General features: G+C 43.4%; 2 protein-coding genes across 3 annotated transcripts; one reads left to right on the top strand and one right to left on the bottom strand.

Annotated features, from left to right (window-relative positions):
• Positions 1-1,456: 1,456 nt before the first annotated feature.
• LOC109553385 (beta-defensin 105-like) lies at positions 1,457-13,083 on the bottom strand. 2 transcript variants are annotated; one of them, XM_070781638.1, is made up of 5 exons: positions 12,962-13,083; positions 8,045-9,187; positions 7,846-7,954; positions 7,462-7,503; positions 1,457-6,279 (listed from the first exon to the last, which is right to left on the bottom strand). In XM_070781638.1, exons 3-5 carry the CDS (start codon positions 7,913-7,915, stop codon positions 6,152-6,154), a joined length of 240 nt encoding a protein of 79 aa, XP_070637739.1. In that variant the 5' UTR covers positions 7,916-7,954; positions 8,045-9,187; positions 12,962-13,083; the 3' UTR covers positions 1,457-6,151. The 2 variants fall into 2 exon arrangements, with proteins under 2 accessions (XP_070637739.1, XP_070637738.1); XM_070781637.1 differs by having other exon boundaries at positions 7,846-9,187.
• Positions 9,476-13,177, top strand: LOC109553281 (beta-defensin 15-like). Its single transcript, XM_019953247.2, has 2 exons — positions 9,476-10,454; positions 13,023-13,177. The coding sequence occupies exons 1-2, from the start codon at positions 10,406-10,408 to the stop codon at positions 13,175-13,177; spliced, it is 204 nt and encodes a 67-aa protein (XP_019808806.1). The 5' UTR covers positions 9,476-10,405.
• Positions 13,178-16,476: the final 3,299 nt, after the last annotated feature.

Genomic DNA, 16,476 nt, shown 5'->3' with positions numbered 1-16,476 from the left:
TGTATGTTACTAAGAAATTTGAATTTTATCCTAAAATCAAAGGAAAGTCATCAAAGGGTTTTAAGTAAGGGGGTTATCCGAAAGATTTGAAATGAAATAAAGGGTTTTATAAATCATTAAGAGAAGAATAAACATTCTATAGAAAAAATGGAAAAGACATGAAAGAGCAATTAAATAAAGGAAAGTGAAAGTGTGAAAGTAGTGTCCAACTCTTTGGAGTTCCCATGATCTATGTAGTCTGTGGAATTTTCTCGGTCAGAATACTGGAGTGGGTAGCCGTTCCCTTCTCCAGGGGATCTTCCCAACCCATGGATCAAACCTGGGTCTCCCACATTGCAGGCAGATTCTTTACCAGCTGAGCCACAAGGGAAGCCCAAGAATATTGGAGTGGGTAGCCTATCCCTTTTCTCCAATGGATCTTCCCAACCCAGGAATCAAACCAGGGTCTCCTGCATTGCAGGTGGATTCTTCACTAACTCAGCTATCAGAGAAGCCCAATTTATAAAGGAAGAAACATGAAAAAAATCAAATGAGGAATTCCATTTCTAATAAACTGAAATGAGCTCCTAACAGATGATCGTTTCCATTGATAACAAGTGAAAGTCTGGAGGAAAAAAACAACCTACCCGAAGGATATGAAAGTTACAATAAAGACAGACATGTTTTGGAGAAAAGTCAAACTTGGAAAAATGGACCAGAATGGAATGAATTCTCTGATTGCAATGTGGCATGAAGCAGTTAGAGCTCCAAAAATAAATACGTAAAAATAATCTGCCACCTTGCTAAACTTAGGACAGGCACAAGGACAGAATCAAAGTTACTTAAAGCTGGGGACTTCCCTGGCGGTTCAGTGGTTAAGACTCCACTCTTCCAATGCAGGGGGCGTGGGTTCAGTTTCTGGTTGAGGAAATAAGATCCTGCATGCAGTGTGGCCAAAAAGAATAAGAAAATAAAAAAGCATTCTGGAGGCCTGAAAGAGGGGCAGGTATTCCCACGCAAGGTTACAAGCCCAATCAATACAGGCTGTGTGGGCTTTTTATCTCTCGATAAAGAAGTGTTCCCAGCCTGAACTTGCCTTTTGTTGCTGAGTAGAGGTCAAAAGACTACACACGCAAGACTGCCATTACCAGCAAAAGAATACAAAATGTTATTAACAACTGTATGCCTAAACATTCAACTGCTTACATAAAATAGTAATATTATTATTAATCAAAAGATGGCTTTGAAAGGGCATCTTTTCACTCCAAAATACAGAATGAGCTCCAAATACTAAAAAAAAAAGTTTAGTTGGCTCTTCATTTTTAGTTTCTAAAGGTAGAAAATGAGTTTATTGATTTGATATCTTTCTTCTTTCTAAATACAGGCATTTGAAACTATATTTTTTTTCCTCTAAGCATTAGTTTAGCTGCATCCCATAAGTTTTGTGGGGTTTTTTTTGTTTGTTTTGTTTTTTACATTTTCATTCACCTTGAAATATTTTCTAATTTTTCTTACGATTTTTTTCTTTGGCTCATTATTTATTTGGGGAAGTGTGTGGTTTAATTTTAGGAGAAGGCAATGGCACCCCACTCCAGTACTCTTGCCTGGAAAATCCCATGGATGGAAGAGCCTGGTAGGCTGCAGTCCATGAGGCTGCACAGAGTCAGACACGACTGAAGCGACTTAGCAGCAGCAGTAGCAGTGGTTTAATTTTAACACATTTGAGACTTTCCTAAGTGTGCTTCTGTTATTCCCTTGTGGTTGGAGAGCATATTTTCTATGATTTCAACTCTTTTTTTTTTTTTTTCAACTCTTTTTATTGAGAATGTTTTCTGCCTAACATATGGCCAGTCCTCGAGAATACTTCATGTGAACTCGAGAGAATCTGTGTTCTGCTGTTGTTGGATGGGCTGGGCCGTAGATGAGGTCTCATGGGGTTTACTTTTTATAAAAATGTTCTTTTGTCTCTAGTGGCCGGTTTGTCTTAAAGTCTGTTTTGTCTGTTTTTAGTGTAACCATTACAGCTCTCTTTTGGTGACTGTGTACATGGTGTATCTCTTCTCACCCTTTTCCTTTCTGTGGTCTGTGAGAATCACACCCATCTCTCTGCCCAATATCCTAAGGGCAACTCCCCGGCGCTGTTCTGCTCTTGTCCTACCGTCGGAGGCGGCCCCAGCCACAGCTCTTCTCAGGCGTGAGCACCACAGGGTGACTTGTCTAGCTCTCCAGGCAGCCTTCCTTGAATTTAGTCTCTTAAGCATTGATGTGAACGTGATATTTTCCTCACCTTTCCCCATGAGAGGCTGAGTGAAGTCACAGTCACAGCACCACAGAAAAACCCTGTCCCTGCCTTCTCTAGTTTTCTCTTATACCCTCAAGTAGGTACAAGGGTAAGTGTTTCAGAACGCGTTTTGAGGTCAGCCTCTTTACTCTCCTTACCTTTGCGGTTTAGCACCTCAGTCAGGACTGTGGAAATTAATGATGCTTAGCATTTTGTCCTCTGCCTTTTGGGAATTCGGCCCATACTGATCCGTCTTGCTCTGTAGGCACCGTTGTTTCCTTTCAGTTATTGTGAGAGGGCTTTCAAGTGGAACCCAGAACCAGGAAAGGGTACTAGCCATCTAGCATAAGGCCTACAAAAGCTACAGCTTCAGAATTGATGGAGTTCAGAGCTTGCTAACCAGGAGCATTATGTAGACCAACTCAAGTGGGGACACTGTAGGAGAGGCCCAGCCCCCGGGTCTCTCTTCCTTGCCACTTTTCTCTGCCCCATCCATCACCTAGAACCTTCCTCTTCAGAAGATTCAGCGGAAACCAATAATCAGAGATCTCCATAATTTACTGAGGAATCAACAGACACTTATCTGAGGCATCCGCTTGACATCTGAAAGGACTGACTTTTCAAGTAACAAGAAGCTAGTGTGAGCTGAGACTATATTATTCTGTAGGAAGGATCGGGTGTCTCAGGGAAAAAGAGGTAACTGAATACAGAAGTTCTAAAAGGAGCAAAGTATGGAAGAGAGGAGAGAGCAAGAGGAAGAAGGGAAATTTGTGAATGGTTGAGTGTTAATGAGAGGTACCCTCTGATACCATAAGCCGTCTGACTCTGGATGCTGTTTAAGGTAATGATTAAGGTAATAACAGGGCACAACCACTGATCCTCCACTCCCTAGGACTCTGAGACATGTACATGAATTCTGTAAAAGAGCATTAGTTCAGATCCAGAATACTTTGTTTTGGAGTCAAGCAGTATGGGATGTGGGATGAGTAAGGAGTACCCTGGCTTTGTGATGTTCTCTGAGTCATCAGCTGCACACTCACTGTGGAGATCCAGGGAGAAGGACCATCCTCTGGCAGATGGTGACTCACCCAGATTTTTAGAACCAGATCCTCCACTAGCCACTTCCCTGAACTGTTTCCTGTGAAAATGAAGGAAACACTGTAGAGTCCCACAAGCATTCTGTCTTAGATCTCTTCTGGAGAACAACTGATCAAATGTAAATATTCAGGCTCTGTTGTCTGATCTATTTACATTCATGTCAGACATGAAATGGTTCCCTCACCAGAAGCTTGAAGAAATAATTTAATTTGGACAGCTGGTGATAAAGTGTTGAAAGAACTGAACTTGTATAATGAGAGCAGTGAGGCAACCCTAACATTCAGTCAGTCAGTTCAGTCACTCAGTCATGTCCGACTCTTTGCGACCCCATGAATCGCAGCACGCCAGGCCTCCCTGTCTATCACCAACTCCCTGAGTTCACTCAGGCTCACGTCAGTGATGCCATCCAGCCATCTCATCCTCTGTCATCCCCTTCTCCTCCTGCCCCAAATCCCTCCCAGCAGCAGAGTCTTTTCCAATGAGTCAACTCTTCGCATGACGTGGCCAAAGTACTGGAGTTTCAGCTTTAGCATCATTCCTTCCAAAGAAATCCCAGGGCTGATCTCCTTCAGAATGGACTGGTTGGATCTCCTTGCAGTCCAAGGGACTCTCAAGAGTCTTCTCCAACACCACAGTTCCCTAACATTAGCCACAGCTGAAATACCCCTCTGCTGGATGGTTGGAGGAAAAACAAGAGGCTCTGGTGTGAGTTCAGGAACAAGGACGAGATGGTGAGAGCTGGGCCTGAATGCAGAAGCTGAAACCAAAAGAGATAGTGAGGGAGGGAAACCCTGAGTTCTCCTGTTCTCTTATCCACCATTCAGCTGCCAGGCACTTGCAATAGACTGATACCAGCCAGAAAAACCAGAAAGCTTAGAGAATGTACTTTGCAGACAATATGCCAGTTATACAGAGCAAAGTAGGAAAAAGACAGGCATGGATCGGAGCGCAGAAAGACCAATGAGGCCACGGTCCTCTCAAATGTGGAGCAACATAGTCACATATTAAAACTGGGTGAGCAAGTTTGAGTAGGGCCTATCATTTTGACCTTTATTTTGTGAACTGCAAATTTTTTCATAAGGCAAAGTTATAGAGTCAACCATTTATACATATCCTATGTTGAACCTTTTAAATTAATTTGTAGCATTTCACCCATTGGCAGGAAGAGAAGGGCTTCCTTGGTGCCTCAGAAGATAAAGAATCTGCCTGTAATACTGGAGACCTGGGTTTGATTCCTAAGTTGGGACGATCCCCTGGAGGAGGGCATGGCGACCCACTCCAGTATTCTTGCCTGGAGAATTCCATGGACAGAGGAGCCTAGCAGGCTACAGTCCATGGGATCGCAAGAGAAGAGAAACGTAAACTTGGTGTCCTGGACCTTAACTGAGCAGATGTGAGATGTTTTTAAAAAATACACATCATACACTTTAACACCCGTCGTTTTGTGTCTTCTTGATTATAGCCATGCTGAGTGGTGTGAGGTGTGGTTCTGAGTTGCATTTCCCTGAGGAGTAGTGATGTTAATCCTCTTTTCAAGTACCTATTGGCCATTTTAATGCCATGTAGATGGACCTTGAACACATTATGCTAAGTGAGATCATCAAAAAAAGACAAGTACTGAACGCTATCTATTATATGTAGACTCTAAAAAAGCCAAACATGTGAAACACAGAGTAAAATAGTAGTTACCAGGAGATGGGAGTGGAGGGCTGAGGTCAATGTTGTTTAAGGGCACCAACCTGCAACAGGTAGTAAATAAGCCATAGAGATCTAATGCACAATATAATGAATACAGACAACAATTTTGCTGAGAGACTAAAACTTAATTATCCAAACAGTATAAAGAAAGGATAAGTATGTCCTGTGATAGAGGTGCTCAACATCACTACAACAGAATCATATTATAATGTAGAAATGTATCAAACTAATATGTATGTCTTAAATTTACATAGTTTTATGTCAAAGATAGTCAATAAAAATACACCATAAGTACTAGAGTAAGTGAGTGACAACATATTGGCACAGAAAGAAATGATGTGGAAAAAAGTAATTTGTTACAGAACTATAACTCCATTAACAGTGATGCGGATGCCGTGTCCATTTATTTTGTGTTAGAATTAGTCCATAAGGATGAATACACAGAATATGGAGGTGGTCTGCACATCCTTTGCTGGTTTCCAACTATGACCTTGAGCAAATGACAACCTCCCTGGTCTCAGTTTCTTCAAATATATACAAGGACAATAAAATCTACCATATAAGATGTTTGTGAGTCATATGAGAAAAGTATATGGGCAAGATTCATAAGTTATAAGGGACTCTATAAATATATAGTAATAGTTTCTGACTGTGTGAGTAGCTGTTAGGTACCGACTCATGTCTTGACTTTTTTTAAATTTAAGTATAGTTGGTTTACAGTATTACATTTTTTCAAGTGTACAACATAGAGATTCCATGTCTTATAGATTATACTACATTTAAAGGTATTATAAAATATTTTTATTTTCCATGCCATACAATATATACTTATAGCTTATTTATTTTATACATAACAGTTCGTACCTCTTAACCCCCCAACTGCTACTCCCCCCTTTCTTGCCTTCTCTTTCCCCACTGGCAACCTTTTTAGAGATTATCTTCAAAAAGAAGCAAAGGAACAAAACAAAGAGAGAAGGAAATGAGAATGATCCTGAATTCACACTGACTGTATGACTAGGTTAAGCTACATAACTTCTCTCCACCTTCCTTGAACATCCAGTCCCATTTCCAAAGCCAGAAGAGAGCTGGTGTGGCTTACAGGATCCTCCGCCGGCAGCAGAAAAAGTTCACTTTGCAATTTCCAACAATCTTCTCATCCTCAGTGCATATTTTCCTGCATTTGCCCCGACCGAGCCAGCACGACTCACAGGGAGATACGTCACCTGCACCAAGAAAGAGCTTCTGACTTGACTTTCCTGAGGACTCTCTAGGAATGGGGGAAGGCCCCAAGGCCATAGAAGAAGGGAGGGTTTGTGTTTATGACTATAAAGAGTGTTTTCAAGAAACGGCCTGGACTTCTCCAAAGACCTCCACTTTTTTCAGAATAGAGTTGGGGAGTTTAATGTTTAAGCAAAAGGAAGATGCAATCCCTTTCTCTATATGTTTAACAACTGCATGGGTCAAAAGTATAAGCACAGTTGGACAATGTCATGTATGTTACAGAACTATAAAAAAATACATACCTGATGCTGCTGCAAAAGTTACAAAATGAAAATGGGAGAGAGATCTTGTGGTTTTGAAAGATCTTTGAGGGTAGAGTTTCAAGACTTAGGTTCAGTTTTGTTTGGGCCAGGTAATGGCTATGTGTCCTCTCACTAAACTGCTTAGTCTCATCTTCTATAAAAATCGTGGTTATGATACTATCTGCCTCAAAGGGATGTTTTGAAGATCAAATGACATAACGCACATAAAGTTGTTAAGAGCTTGCTTGGGACATAGTAAGCACTCAGCGATAGAGGCAACCTTAGTCGCTCTCCCACTCTGAAATTCTGTCTGGACACTTCTAAATGTTTAGAATTACCCAGGAATATTTCTTTCAGTTCTGTTTATAATATGCTTTTTTCCTATACTGGGTGAGTTTACAAAAAAGATCACTGGGCTATTCATTATGAACAGGTCATCTGCAGTGGTGATGGATTTTCACTGAACCACCTTGACCTCCTTCTTAGACCACTGGTATACATTCGGGACACAGTTTACTGGATTTAGGAGCAGAGGCTGTTAAGAGTTGGGTAAGCGTGCTCTCAGAGCAGAGTTAATTGGCTGGTACAAGCTTGGTCCTGTGACCTTGGTTTAGTTAGTACCATGATCTCATGAGAACAGCCATGAAATCCAAAGCTCCATGACCAAAATGACAAACCAATAACAAAGAGGTTTCCCTGTGAAATGGAAAAATCCAGATATGACACTTAGAACAAGAGGAAGAAAAGGTGGAGTTAGTCTGGTTATCAGTTGGTCTGGGATATCAGGCAGTTAGTTCTATTTCCACGGCTTCTTTGTCTCTGGAAGTTCAAGATACCTGACAGGGCCAGAGTTCCTAAAAGTAAAAGAGGGATTTATCTTACCTGCTGAAAGTGGCTGGGAATACTGGAGTCCTGCCTGGCACCCTAAATTCAAAACAAAGCACATTTTGAATATGAAAACCAATGCAGGGAAATAACACTGGGAAAACTTTTACACAACACTCTGTAAGAGCTTTCCCAGCTCACAGAGGTTGAATCTTTATTCTATTTTTGAAGGCTGGAACTCCTGGTATCCAATAAGTTTCTTTTTTTTTTTTTTTTTTTTAAGGAATCATAGTTTGCTTTTAGAAAACACTACTGCTAGTTCAAGAATTGCCATGAGAACTGCAGTGGGGAGCTGACTGTCTCTCCTCTTCAGGGTGGTACATAGAAGAGTCATCAAGCTTTATGATCTGCCCCGTCAAAATCCCATCTACTCTCTTTTACCTGACGGAAATTGAGCCAGCATGAAGAAGAAGGCCAAGACAAAATAAAACATCTTCCTGCTCGGCGCCATCTCTGCGGGAAGACTCTTCAGAAGGGAGATTTGGGATTCCTTTGAGAGGACGAAAGGCTCCCTTATATTTGAAAGTAATGCAATGTGCTCTTGGTCAGTGAAGTGAATCCATAAAGAAAGCACACTTACATGCTCCGTTTCCCAGGATCAAGGACCAGGGTGACGCCCTTGGCCTCCACAGGTCCTTGTGTTGGGGGAATGCCTACTGGGCTGGTAGAAGGGACGCCAGGCCAGGAGCTGAGAGACCGGGGCAGCTCAGTCCTGGTGCGGGGAGTAGGAGGAAGCCCCACCCCACTCTCCCAGCTCAGCGAGCTCATCTGTCAAGCAAGGACCAGCTCACAGTTGTTGAGAGTGAGCACAGTCACTCTCCTACCTCTTCCATCTGGTCTGAGGATCTGGTGTGATGATGACAAGAATGTGTTGAGCACATGGAATGCTCCCAGGAGCCCTGGTGCCCTGTAAGAGCTCGATAATCGTGGAGTATCACTTCCCTGGCTTTCAGGTGTGCTGTCCCTAACTTTCCCAAGGAGAAAGGGAGGGGTAGCAGTCATTTTGCCAAGTTATTTCTGAGTCCTTGAACCTGTAACAACCCCACTGAGAAGACCAAAGTCATAACTACCACACCTCTTTAATTCATTAAGAACACGGGTATTGGGACTTCCTTGGTGGTCCGGTGGTTAGCACTCCTTGCTTCCACTGCAGAGAACCTGGGTTCTATCCCTGGTTGGGATAGATACCACAAGATACCACAAGATACCACAAGCCTCAAGGTTTGGACAAAAAATAAGTAAAGCTACGAAAATGGATGAAATAACCTAGGGAGCTAATAGACCAAACACACACACTCACAAAAAACCATGGGTATTAAAAGTTATACCCCTATCAGGCTTCCCTGGTAGCTCAGTGGTATAGAATTTGCCTGCCAATGCAGGAGACATGGATTCAATCCCTGGTCTAGGAAGATCCCACATGCCCCAGAGCAAGCCAGCCCATTAGCCACAACTACTGAGCTTGTGCTCTAGAGCCCGTGCTCCACAGCAAGATAAGCCACTGCACTGAGGCGCCCCGCACCGCAACTAGAGAGTAGCCCCCACTTGCCACAAGGAGAGAAAGCCCGCATGCAGCAATGAAGACCCAGTGCAACCAAAAAACAAATAAATTTAAAAAATCAACGAGATGACAAGATAATAGATAAGATAAATGAAACTGTGTATCACTGAAAATATCCGGAAGTTTGTCTTTCCTTGGGGGCTTCAGTCTGCTTAGGTGAGGCTGGAAGGAAATAGGAGAAAACACATTGTTTTGGTCAATCATTCCTAACTGGATATGCATAAAGAAATATCTAACAAAAGCATGCTGACAAAGGCCGAAGTTAGATAGGATATTCCCCAATTGCTTTTTAAAATACGGTTTTTAGTTTGGAAAAATTTTAGATTTTCTGCAAAGTTGCAAAGACAGTATAGAGTGTGACCACCTACTCACTGCCCCCAGTGCCTCCAATGTTAACGTCCATGTTGAAAATTACTCATACTTGTCAAAACAGAGAAAGTCACAGTAGGACATGACTACATGGTAAACGCCAGGATTCCAGTTTCTCTAATGTTTTCTCCTGACGGGGACTGGGTTTGGGGTTTGGAGAAGGAGAACACAGAGTGGTGTGTCCTTCCGAACCCATTCATCACATCAGGGTTACATAATGCGAATGTGACGGACCCCTCCTGAGATGACCTTGACCACCTGATAGGCTCTCCTGCCAGGCTCCCCCAGTCTTACGTGATCTCCTTCCACAGTCTCTTCTTTGAAAGCAACTCATTTTCCTTTAAACTGAAATAATTAAGCTCCAGCTCCTGGATCGGGAGTATCCACAAATACCGATTGGAATTCTTCTGCTCAGAAACATGTCTGTTTTCTCAAATGTATTTATATGTTCAGTCACTTATTGATATCAGCAGAACATGAGGAAATGAACTAGTGAACTTATCCAGATCACATATGAAAACCACCTTTCCATAACATAGCTTTTGAGGCGTTTGTGGTTGGCCTGTTGTTGTTGATTTAATTAATTTTTATGGGAGTATAGTTTTTCTACAATGTTGTATTCGTTTTTGCTGTGCAGCAAAGTGAATCAGTCATATGTATGCATATTGGGGGAGGTTTATGGTTGTTTCAACAAATGCTTCTAAGGTATCTTGACATTAGCAATCATAGCAGTGGGGCAATATGGATGGATGCATAGCCCCCTAATTCCACCTTGTCCTAAAGAGAGGCATCGCACTCCCTCTCTCCCAAGGGGGAGGGTTAAATTGGACAGTTCAGGTCTTCGTCTCCACCCAGGTGTCCGTGGGCTATCTTGAGAGGAGCACAAGCACATCTTTGCTTCTGCCACGCCTCACTGATCAAGAAGTTATCAGGCTGGAGAAATTTATAAATGTGGGTGCTTGCTGCTCCTTCCTCGTGGTCACTGTGCTGATCTCTCAAGACCTGCAAGTCATGAGGACGTCCCTCTTTCTCTTTGCTGTCTTCTTCTTTCTGGCCCCAGGTAAAACGAGCACTTTGGCAGGGAAGGTTATCGGAGGTGGAGGCCCAGAGAGAGGATCTGTCTCAGTGAGCTCCCGGGCATAGCTAGCTCTAGAATGCTGTGACCACCCCCCCCCCCCCCCACCTCTTAGCCCAGGAGCCCTGCAGAGGGGACCAGAGGCTATTTTCCTCTAATGCCTCTGCTGGAAATCCTTTGCATTTGTTGTTGTCTAAGATGGACTGTCACAGGTTTGAAGACATCACAATATGCCAGGAAAGAAAGCTTTTGGTCCTCCCCAGTCTTACACTCACTAACAAAAACTTAGAAAAAAAATTAAAAGCAAGGTTAGCTATTGGTGGATCTCTTTAAAAATAGTTGTGATAGAGATTAAGTCCGGGAGGGAAGAGAGACAGAGGAAGGAAGAAATGGATAAGAAAAGGGGGTGGAGCTTGGAGACACTGTGTATCACGCTGGTTATGGTGTTAGCACTTAAAACAGGAAAGCTTAAACTGCCGTTCCTTAATCACAGATTGTAGTGCTGGATGCTGAGATGAAGCCGTCATGTAATGAAATGCATTTCTCTCTCAAGTGCCAGAGTCTTTAAGGGAGACTCCGTCTTACCTCTAATTTAGTGATATTCATAGCAACCCTCTTTGGCTTGGAAGGCCAAGCAAATTACATGTTACATGTTATATACACGTTACATAATTCAATACATGAATACATGTTACATGTATTTCATAGCTGTAGAAGTTAAACTTTAAATAGGCTGAGCAGCTCCTCAAAGTCCAGCAGAGAAGCAGGAGCAAAGCCAGGACATGAAGCTGGGTCTGTCTCGACCCAGTGAGGGGAAAGGTCCTTTCCCAATCAGAACCCCCGTCATCAACCCCAGGACCTCCAAGGGCTCCATTTGGATCCCACCCAAAATTATAGTCCAAGGCCAGGCCTGTCCGACATCCTGGAGAGCTGATTGAAGGGCTTTCTAGAAGAGACAGTGAGTCCGAGTTTGTACCAAATACCAGTGATACCCCCTGACTTGATGCTCAGAAGTCCCATGGCAGCTGTGCATGTCTCTGGTCTGCTCTGCTGCAGTCACCCTGTGTGAGCGGATTCTGGGACAAGTACACATGTGGGGATCTAGCACCTAAACTGTTCCTTCCACTGGCTTTGGTGGACACGCTGGAAACTGACCAAGGTACTCTTTATAGATCACTCATCCTTAGTGAACACAAGATGATATACTATAAAGTTATCTAATGTAACTAAATGAAACTGACCTATCAATGAGCCATGCGTGCACACACAGGCAGGCACGGGGTTATGTCACCCTTTCGATGGTGTCTGTAATGATCCAGAAGAAGCCCTGTAGGCACGAGGGCGCGTGCTCATTCCAGAGGCGTTCTCTTTCTGGGCCATCACTGTGAACTGGACCTATCACAAGGACTCTTGTCAGAGTGAGGTCCAGCACCCCTGGCCTGAGACAGCCCTCTGCTGTTAGGACGGCAGAAGGAGTGTAGTTTCCTGGGGTGGGAGCCAGCGTTCACTGAGCTTTGAAATACTGCGGTATTTAAACTTATAAACTTACATGCTGATGCTCATATGATTAGCACACATGCTGACACTAATCCATCTGGTTTTAATTTTATAGGTATGTGAATTAGGTGCCTTTATAAGTTGACGTGAATTGCAATTTGTGTACATTTGACACTTTCATTACATACACCCAAATTGTGCAACTCTAAAATGTTGATACTGCTAAGATGCACCGCCTGGGGAATCCTCTGGCAGGCCAAACTTCCACTGCAGGGTCACGGGTTTGATCCCTGGTTGGGGAACTAAGATATCGCATGGGATGCCATGGCCAAAAACATAAAAAATAAGCAAAACAAAATGTTAAAAAAAAAAAAAAGAAAAGATGCACTGCCTGTCTTTAAGTTGAAACTGGCTACTCCGGTGGTTGCTCTTCATCAAGTACTAAGGCCAGAACTGGCCTCCAGTGCAGAGCAGCAGAAGGAAAGTCTGGGAGAACCACTCCCAACAGAGTCCACCTTCCTGGTCTTGAACACTTTTGATGGAATGTGGTGAGAAAATGAGACTGAGCCTCTTAAAGCAATCTCTCAACTTCTATCCACTACAGTAAACGTTTTGCTTTCTATGCATTTACTTCTTTTCACTGCAGCCCTGGGACATCTCCCCTGCCTCAGGTCTTGCTCCACCCTCACCAAATAGCACTTCGAGAGTGTGTTGGGGAAGCTTACCAACACAGGTGTTTATAAGAACAAGTTGATGATGTCCCAACAGATTTTGATAAAGAACATTAGCTTCTGTTTGCCAAAGTTCCCCCCACCCCCCCAACCCAACCTAATCCAACATGCTGGAAGACAGATCTGTCCTTCCTGGGCTTTCATCCTGTGTGACAAAATGACAGGAAAGTCAAATGGGAAACACTCGCCCACTGCCATCTCACTGAGATGAGGCACTATAACAACTCATAAAGAAATCCTCATTGGTTGATTAAATGACTGTACCTGGTAAGTAGGCATCTATGAGAGAAGAATTAATCCAGGTGGCTCTTTCTTCCTTGTGTAGCCAGGAGTGGATTTTTTGATGAGAAGTGCTACAAGCTTAAAGGGAAGTGCATCGAGTCTTGTCAGATAAATGAAGAACTTATAGGTCTCTGCCAGAAGTCTCTGAAATGCTGTGTGGCACTCCAACCGTGTGGGATAAATAAGGAAGGCAGTTAAGATCCCAGAGCAACACGGATGACTCAGCTCCATCTTGCTTTTATTCTGGCTTCCAGTAAGAAGACACTTTAATAAAAATAAATGACTGTCTTTGATCCCTTTGTCAAGTGCTTCACTTAGAAGGGGAATATGAGTAGCTAACCTTGATGGTTCCCGACTCTTGGCTTAATTTTCTGTAGTTTTTTGATAAGGGGCTTGTCCCTAAGCCACCTGATATTTCTTTCTAAAAGGGGACTAGAAGTTATTGTAATCAACAAACCTCTAGTTCGCTCTCAGGCCATCATCAACCTCTACCAACCTACTGAGATAGATAGATGACAGATAGATTATGGGTAGTCAGAGAAATGAACACATATCTAGATGGATTATTAATGATATATGGATAGACAATCAATTTATCAAGGACTATCCTGTGTTACACACCTGTCTAAATTTATCATCTTGACTCCTTGCCTTTAATTGTAATTGGAGACAGTTCCTATGGACTTGTTTCTTATCTGTAAGTCTGGAATCAAATTTGCTGCTGGGCACAGAGATTGTCAATATCTCTATAATTGCTAGTAGCTCCAGTGACGAGGATTCTGGTCCCACATTGACTTTCTACTATTTTCCTAGGCACTGGCTAACCGCCAGATCACCTTCTGACTCTAGACTCTAATGTTACCTAGTTCAGTCCTTACCTGAACTAGGTAATAGGAGAGCTAAGGACTCATGACAGGTAAGGACTCCCTGTCATGTTCCCTAGGCTTAAGATCCAACCTGGGTTCCCTGCTGGGTCAGAAATCTTGCCTTACCTCCCTTTTAATTCCTCAAGGTCAATGTGCGTAATCCTATCGGAACCAATGTCCCTTTTAATGACATCTTTCTGTTTCGAGACAACTGTGGAGTCACACATGACTGTAAACAACACAGGAACATCTTCAGCAGGTAGGGCTACACAAAAAGTTCTTAGACTTGCTAGAAAACAAAGATCCATAAAAAGAAAATACATGTGATCTCACAAAATTTGCTCTGCAAAATATCCTGTTAAGAGTTTGAAAAGATGAACCGTGGATTGGGGATAAGTGTCTGAAAACCATATATCCAAACAAATAACTAATGTCAAGAATATATCAGGGACTCTCAAAACTCATTAGTAAAAACAAAAAGCAACCCAATTAGAAAATAAACATGTGACAGATATTTTACTACAGATGTTAAATATCACTAACATTTAGAGAGTTGCAAATTAAACTCACAATGAACCATTAATATACTCTTACCAGAATGGCCAAAAAAAAAAAAAAATGGTGACCACTATTTCTAGACAATCCTGGCTAGAATGTGGACAAGCTAGATCACTCTTATGTTGTTGATAGCAATGTGGAATGGTGCAGGCATTCTGGAAAAGAGTTTGGTATGCTCTTTAAAAACGTCCACTTCTAGCACCCAAAGGATGCAGCAGTTGTACCCTAGGACATTTATCTCAGAACTGAACTGAACTGATGAGAACTTGTGTGAGGTTTTATGTTAATCTGACTGGGAGTTGGGCTGAGTTTACTCTTTATTGCAGCTGTAGGTGTCAGAAGCTTCAGCTTCCTCTGACATCCTTGTTTTTGTCTTCCCTGGTATTTTTGGGTTCCCTGGAAGCAACTCCTTTTTATTTATGTTTTATTTAACTTTTTATTTTGTACTGCAATATAGCTGATTGGAGGAGGGCATGGCAACCCACTCCAGTAAAAGAGCTTCTCTGGTGGCTCAGTGGTAAAGAATCTGCCTGCAATGTAGGAGACCCAGGTTGGATCCCTGGGTCAGGAAGATCCCCTGGAGGAGGGCATGGCAACCCACTCCGGTATTCCCATGGACAGAGGAGCCTGACTGGCTACGGTCCATAGGGTTGCAAAGAGTCAGACATGACTGAAGCAACTTAGCACTCATAGCTGATTAACAATGCTGTGATAGTTTCAAATGAACAGTGAAGGGATTCAGCCAAACCTCTTTGCAACTCCATGGACTGTAGCCCTCCAGGCTGGAATGAGTTGCTATGTTCTCCTTCAAGGGATCTTCCTAACCCAGGAATTGAACCCATGTATCCTGCATTGGTAGGCAGATTCTTTACCACTGAGCCACCTGGGAAGCCCATGCATGTATCCATTCTTTCCCATTTCCCCTCCCGTCCAAGCTGCCACATGACGTCGAGCAGAATTCCTTGTTCTATACAGGTCCTTTTTTGTTATCCGTTTTAAATGGAGCAGTGTGTGCATGTCCATCGCAAACTTCCCCTGGCAACCATAAGTTCATTCTCTAAGTCTGTGAGTCTGTTTCTCTTTTGTACATAAGTTCATTTGTATCATGTCTTTTTAGATTCTGCATATAAGGGATATCATATGATGTTTCTACTTCCCTGTCTGACTCACTCCACTCACACAAGTCCTTTTTAAATAGTTTGTATATGCAGCTTTTGCATCTGTGACCTGTTGTTCCTACACTGGAGCCCCATGGATATGGGAAAGGGAAGCAGTTTATAATCTTACAATTAAAGCCCAGTCCTCTCCTGTCTTGTGTCTCTGCAAAGCCACCTTCACAAGATTTCTCAGCCTATCCCTGCCCCCCACCCCCCCCACCCTGCACTGAGGTGAGGCAGGAAGGCTTGTGCGGCGAGCCCCTTCCTTCAGGATGGGTTGTGGCTCTAGTGATGCTCTCCCCGGGGAGTGAGCTCTTGTAGAGAATTCTCTGGACATATTTCGCACAATTACTCTTCCTTTCTTCCTGCCAGAGTCAGTGGAGGTGTGTTTTTGGTTTTTCCACTGGGATAACTTGGTGGGTTTCCTGGAGTTAAAACCCAGGAGGAGGGGGCTGGATCTTGGCCTGGGGCATTCAGGACTTTCCACCTCTCCTGCTTGTCAGACTCTCACAGCTTGTCAGACTTTGAATTTAGGCTGTCTTTTCCCTGAGGCTCATCATCAAAGATCACTAGGCCTAAGCTGTTGACTGGAGAAGGAAATGGCAACCCGCTCCAGAATTCTTGCCTAGAGAACCCCATGGACAGAGGAGCCTCGTGGGCTGCTGTCCATGGGGTCGCACAGAGTCAGACGTGACTGAAGCGACTTAGCATGCGTGCATGCATGCAAGCTGTTGACGGTCAGGCAGAGTCCATGAATTACACCCATGGACGCTCCATTTTGTCTGCTGCGCTGCAGTCCCAGGCTCCTCCGACCCACCCCCACCTCGCCTCCACGGAGGTCAGGTCCCAAAAAGGGTCGCAGACTCTCCCTGCCCAGTCCTGCTGCCCCTCCTTTAGCCTCCACAGTCACGTGCTG

The sequence above is a fragment of the Bos indicus genome, chromosome 27, assembly GCF_029378745.1.
Source record: "Bos indicus isolate NIAB-ARS_2022 breed Sahiwal x Tharparkar chromosome 27, NIAB-ARS_B.indTharparkar_mat_pri_1.0, whole genome shotgun sequence".
NCBI classification, from domain to species: domain Eukaryota; kingdom Metazoa; phylum Chordata; class Mammalia; order Artiodactyla; family Bovidae; genus Bos; species Bos indicus.
The sequence above is the reverse complement of the archived record's forward strand: the minus strand, read 5'-3'. Positions and strand labels throughout refer to the sequence as shown.

Excerpts from the sequence above, each read along its gene's own strand:
- LOC109553385 (XM_070781637.1), bottom strand. The coding sequence starts at position 7,915 with ATGGCGCCGAGCAGGAAGATGTTTTATTTTGTCTTGGCCTTCTTCTTC. Across the intron at positions 7,504-7,845 it reads GCTGGCTCAATTTCCGTCAG|GGTGCCAGGCAGGACTCCAG; the intron begins GTAAAAGAGAGT and ends TTTTGAATTTAG. Across the intron at positions 6,280-7,461 it reads TTCCCAGCCACTTTCAGCAG|GTGACGTATCTCCCTGTGAG; the intron begins GTAAGATAAATC and ends TTCTTGGTGCAG.
- LOC109553281 (XM_019953247.2), top strand. The coding sequence starts at position 10,406 with ATGAGGACGTCCCTCTTTCTCTTTGCTGTCTTCTTCTTTCTGGCCCCA. Across the intron at positions 10,455-13,022 it reads CTTCTTCTTTCTGGCCCCAG|CCAGGAGTGGATTTTTTGAT; the intron begins GTAAAACGAGCA and ends TTCCTTGTGTAG.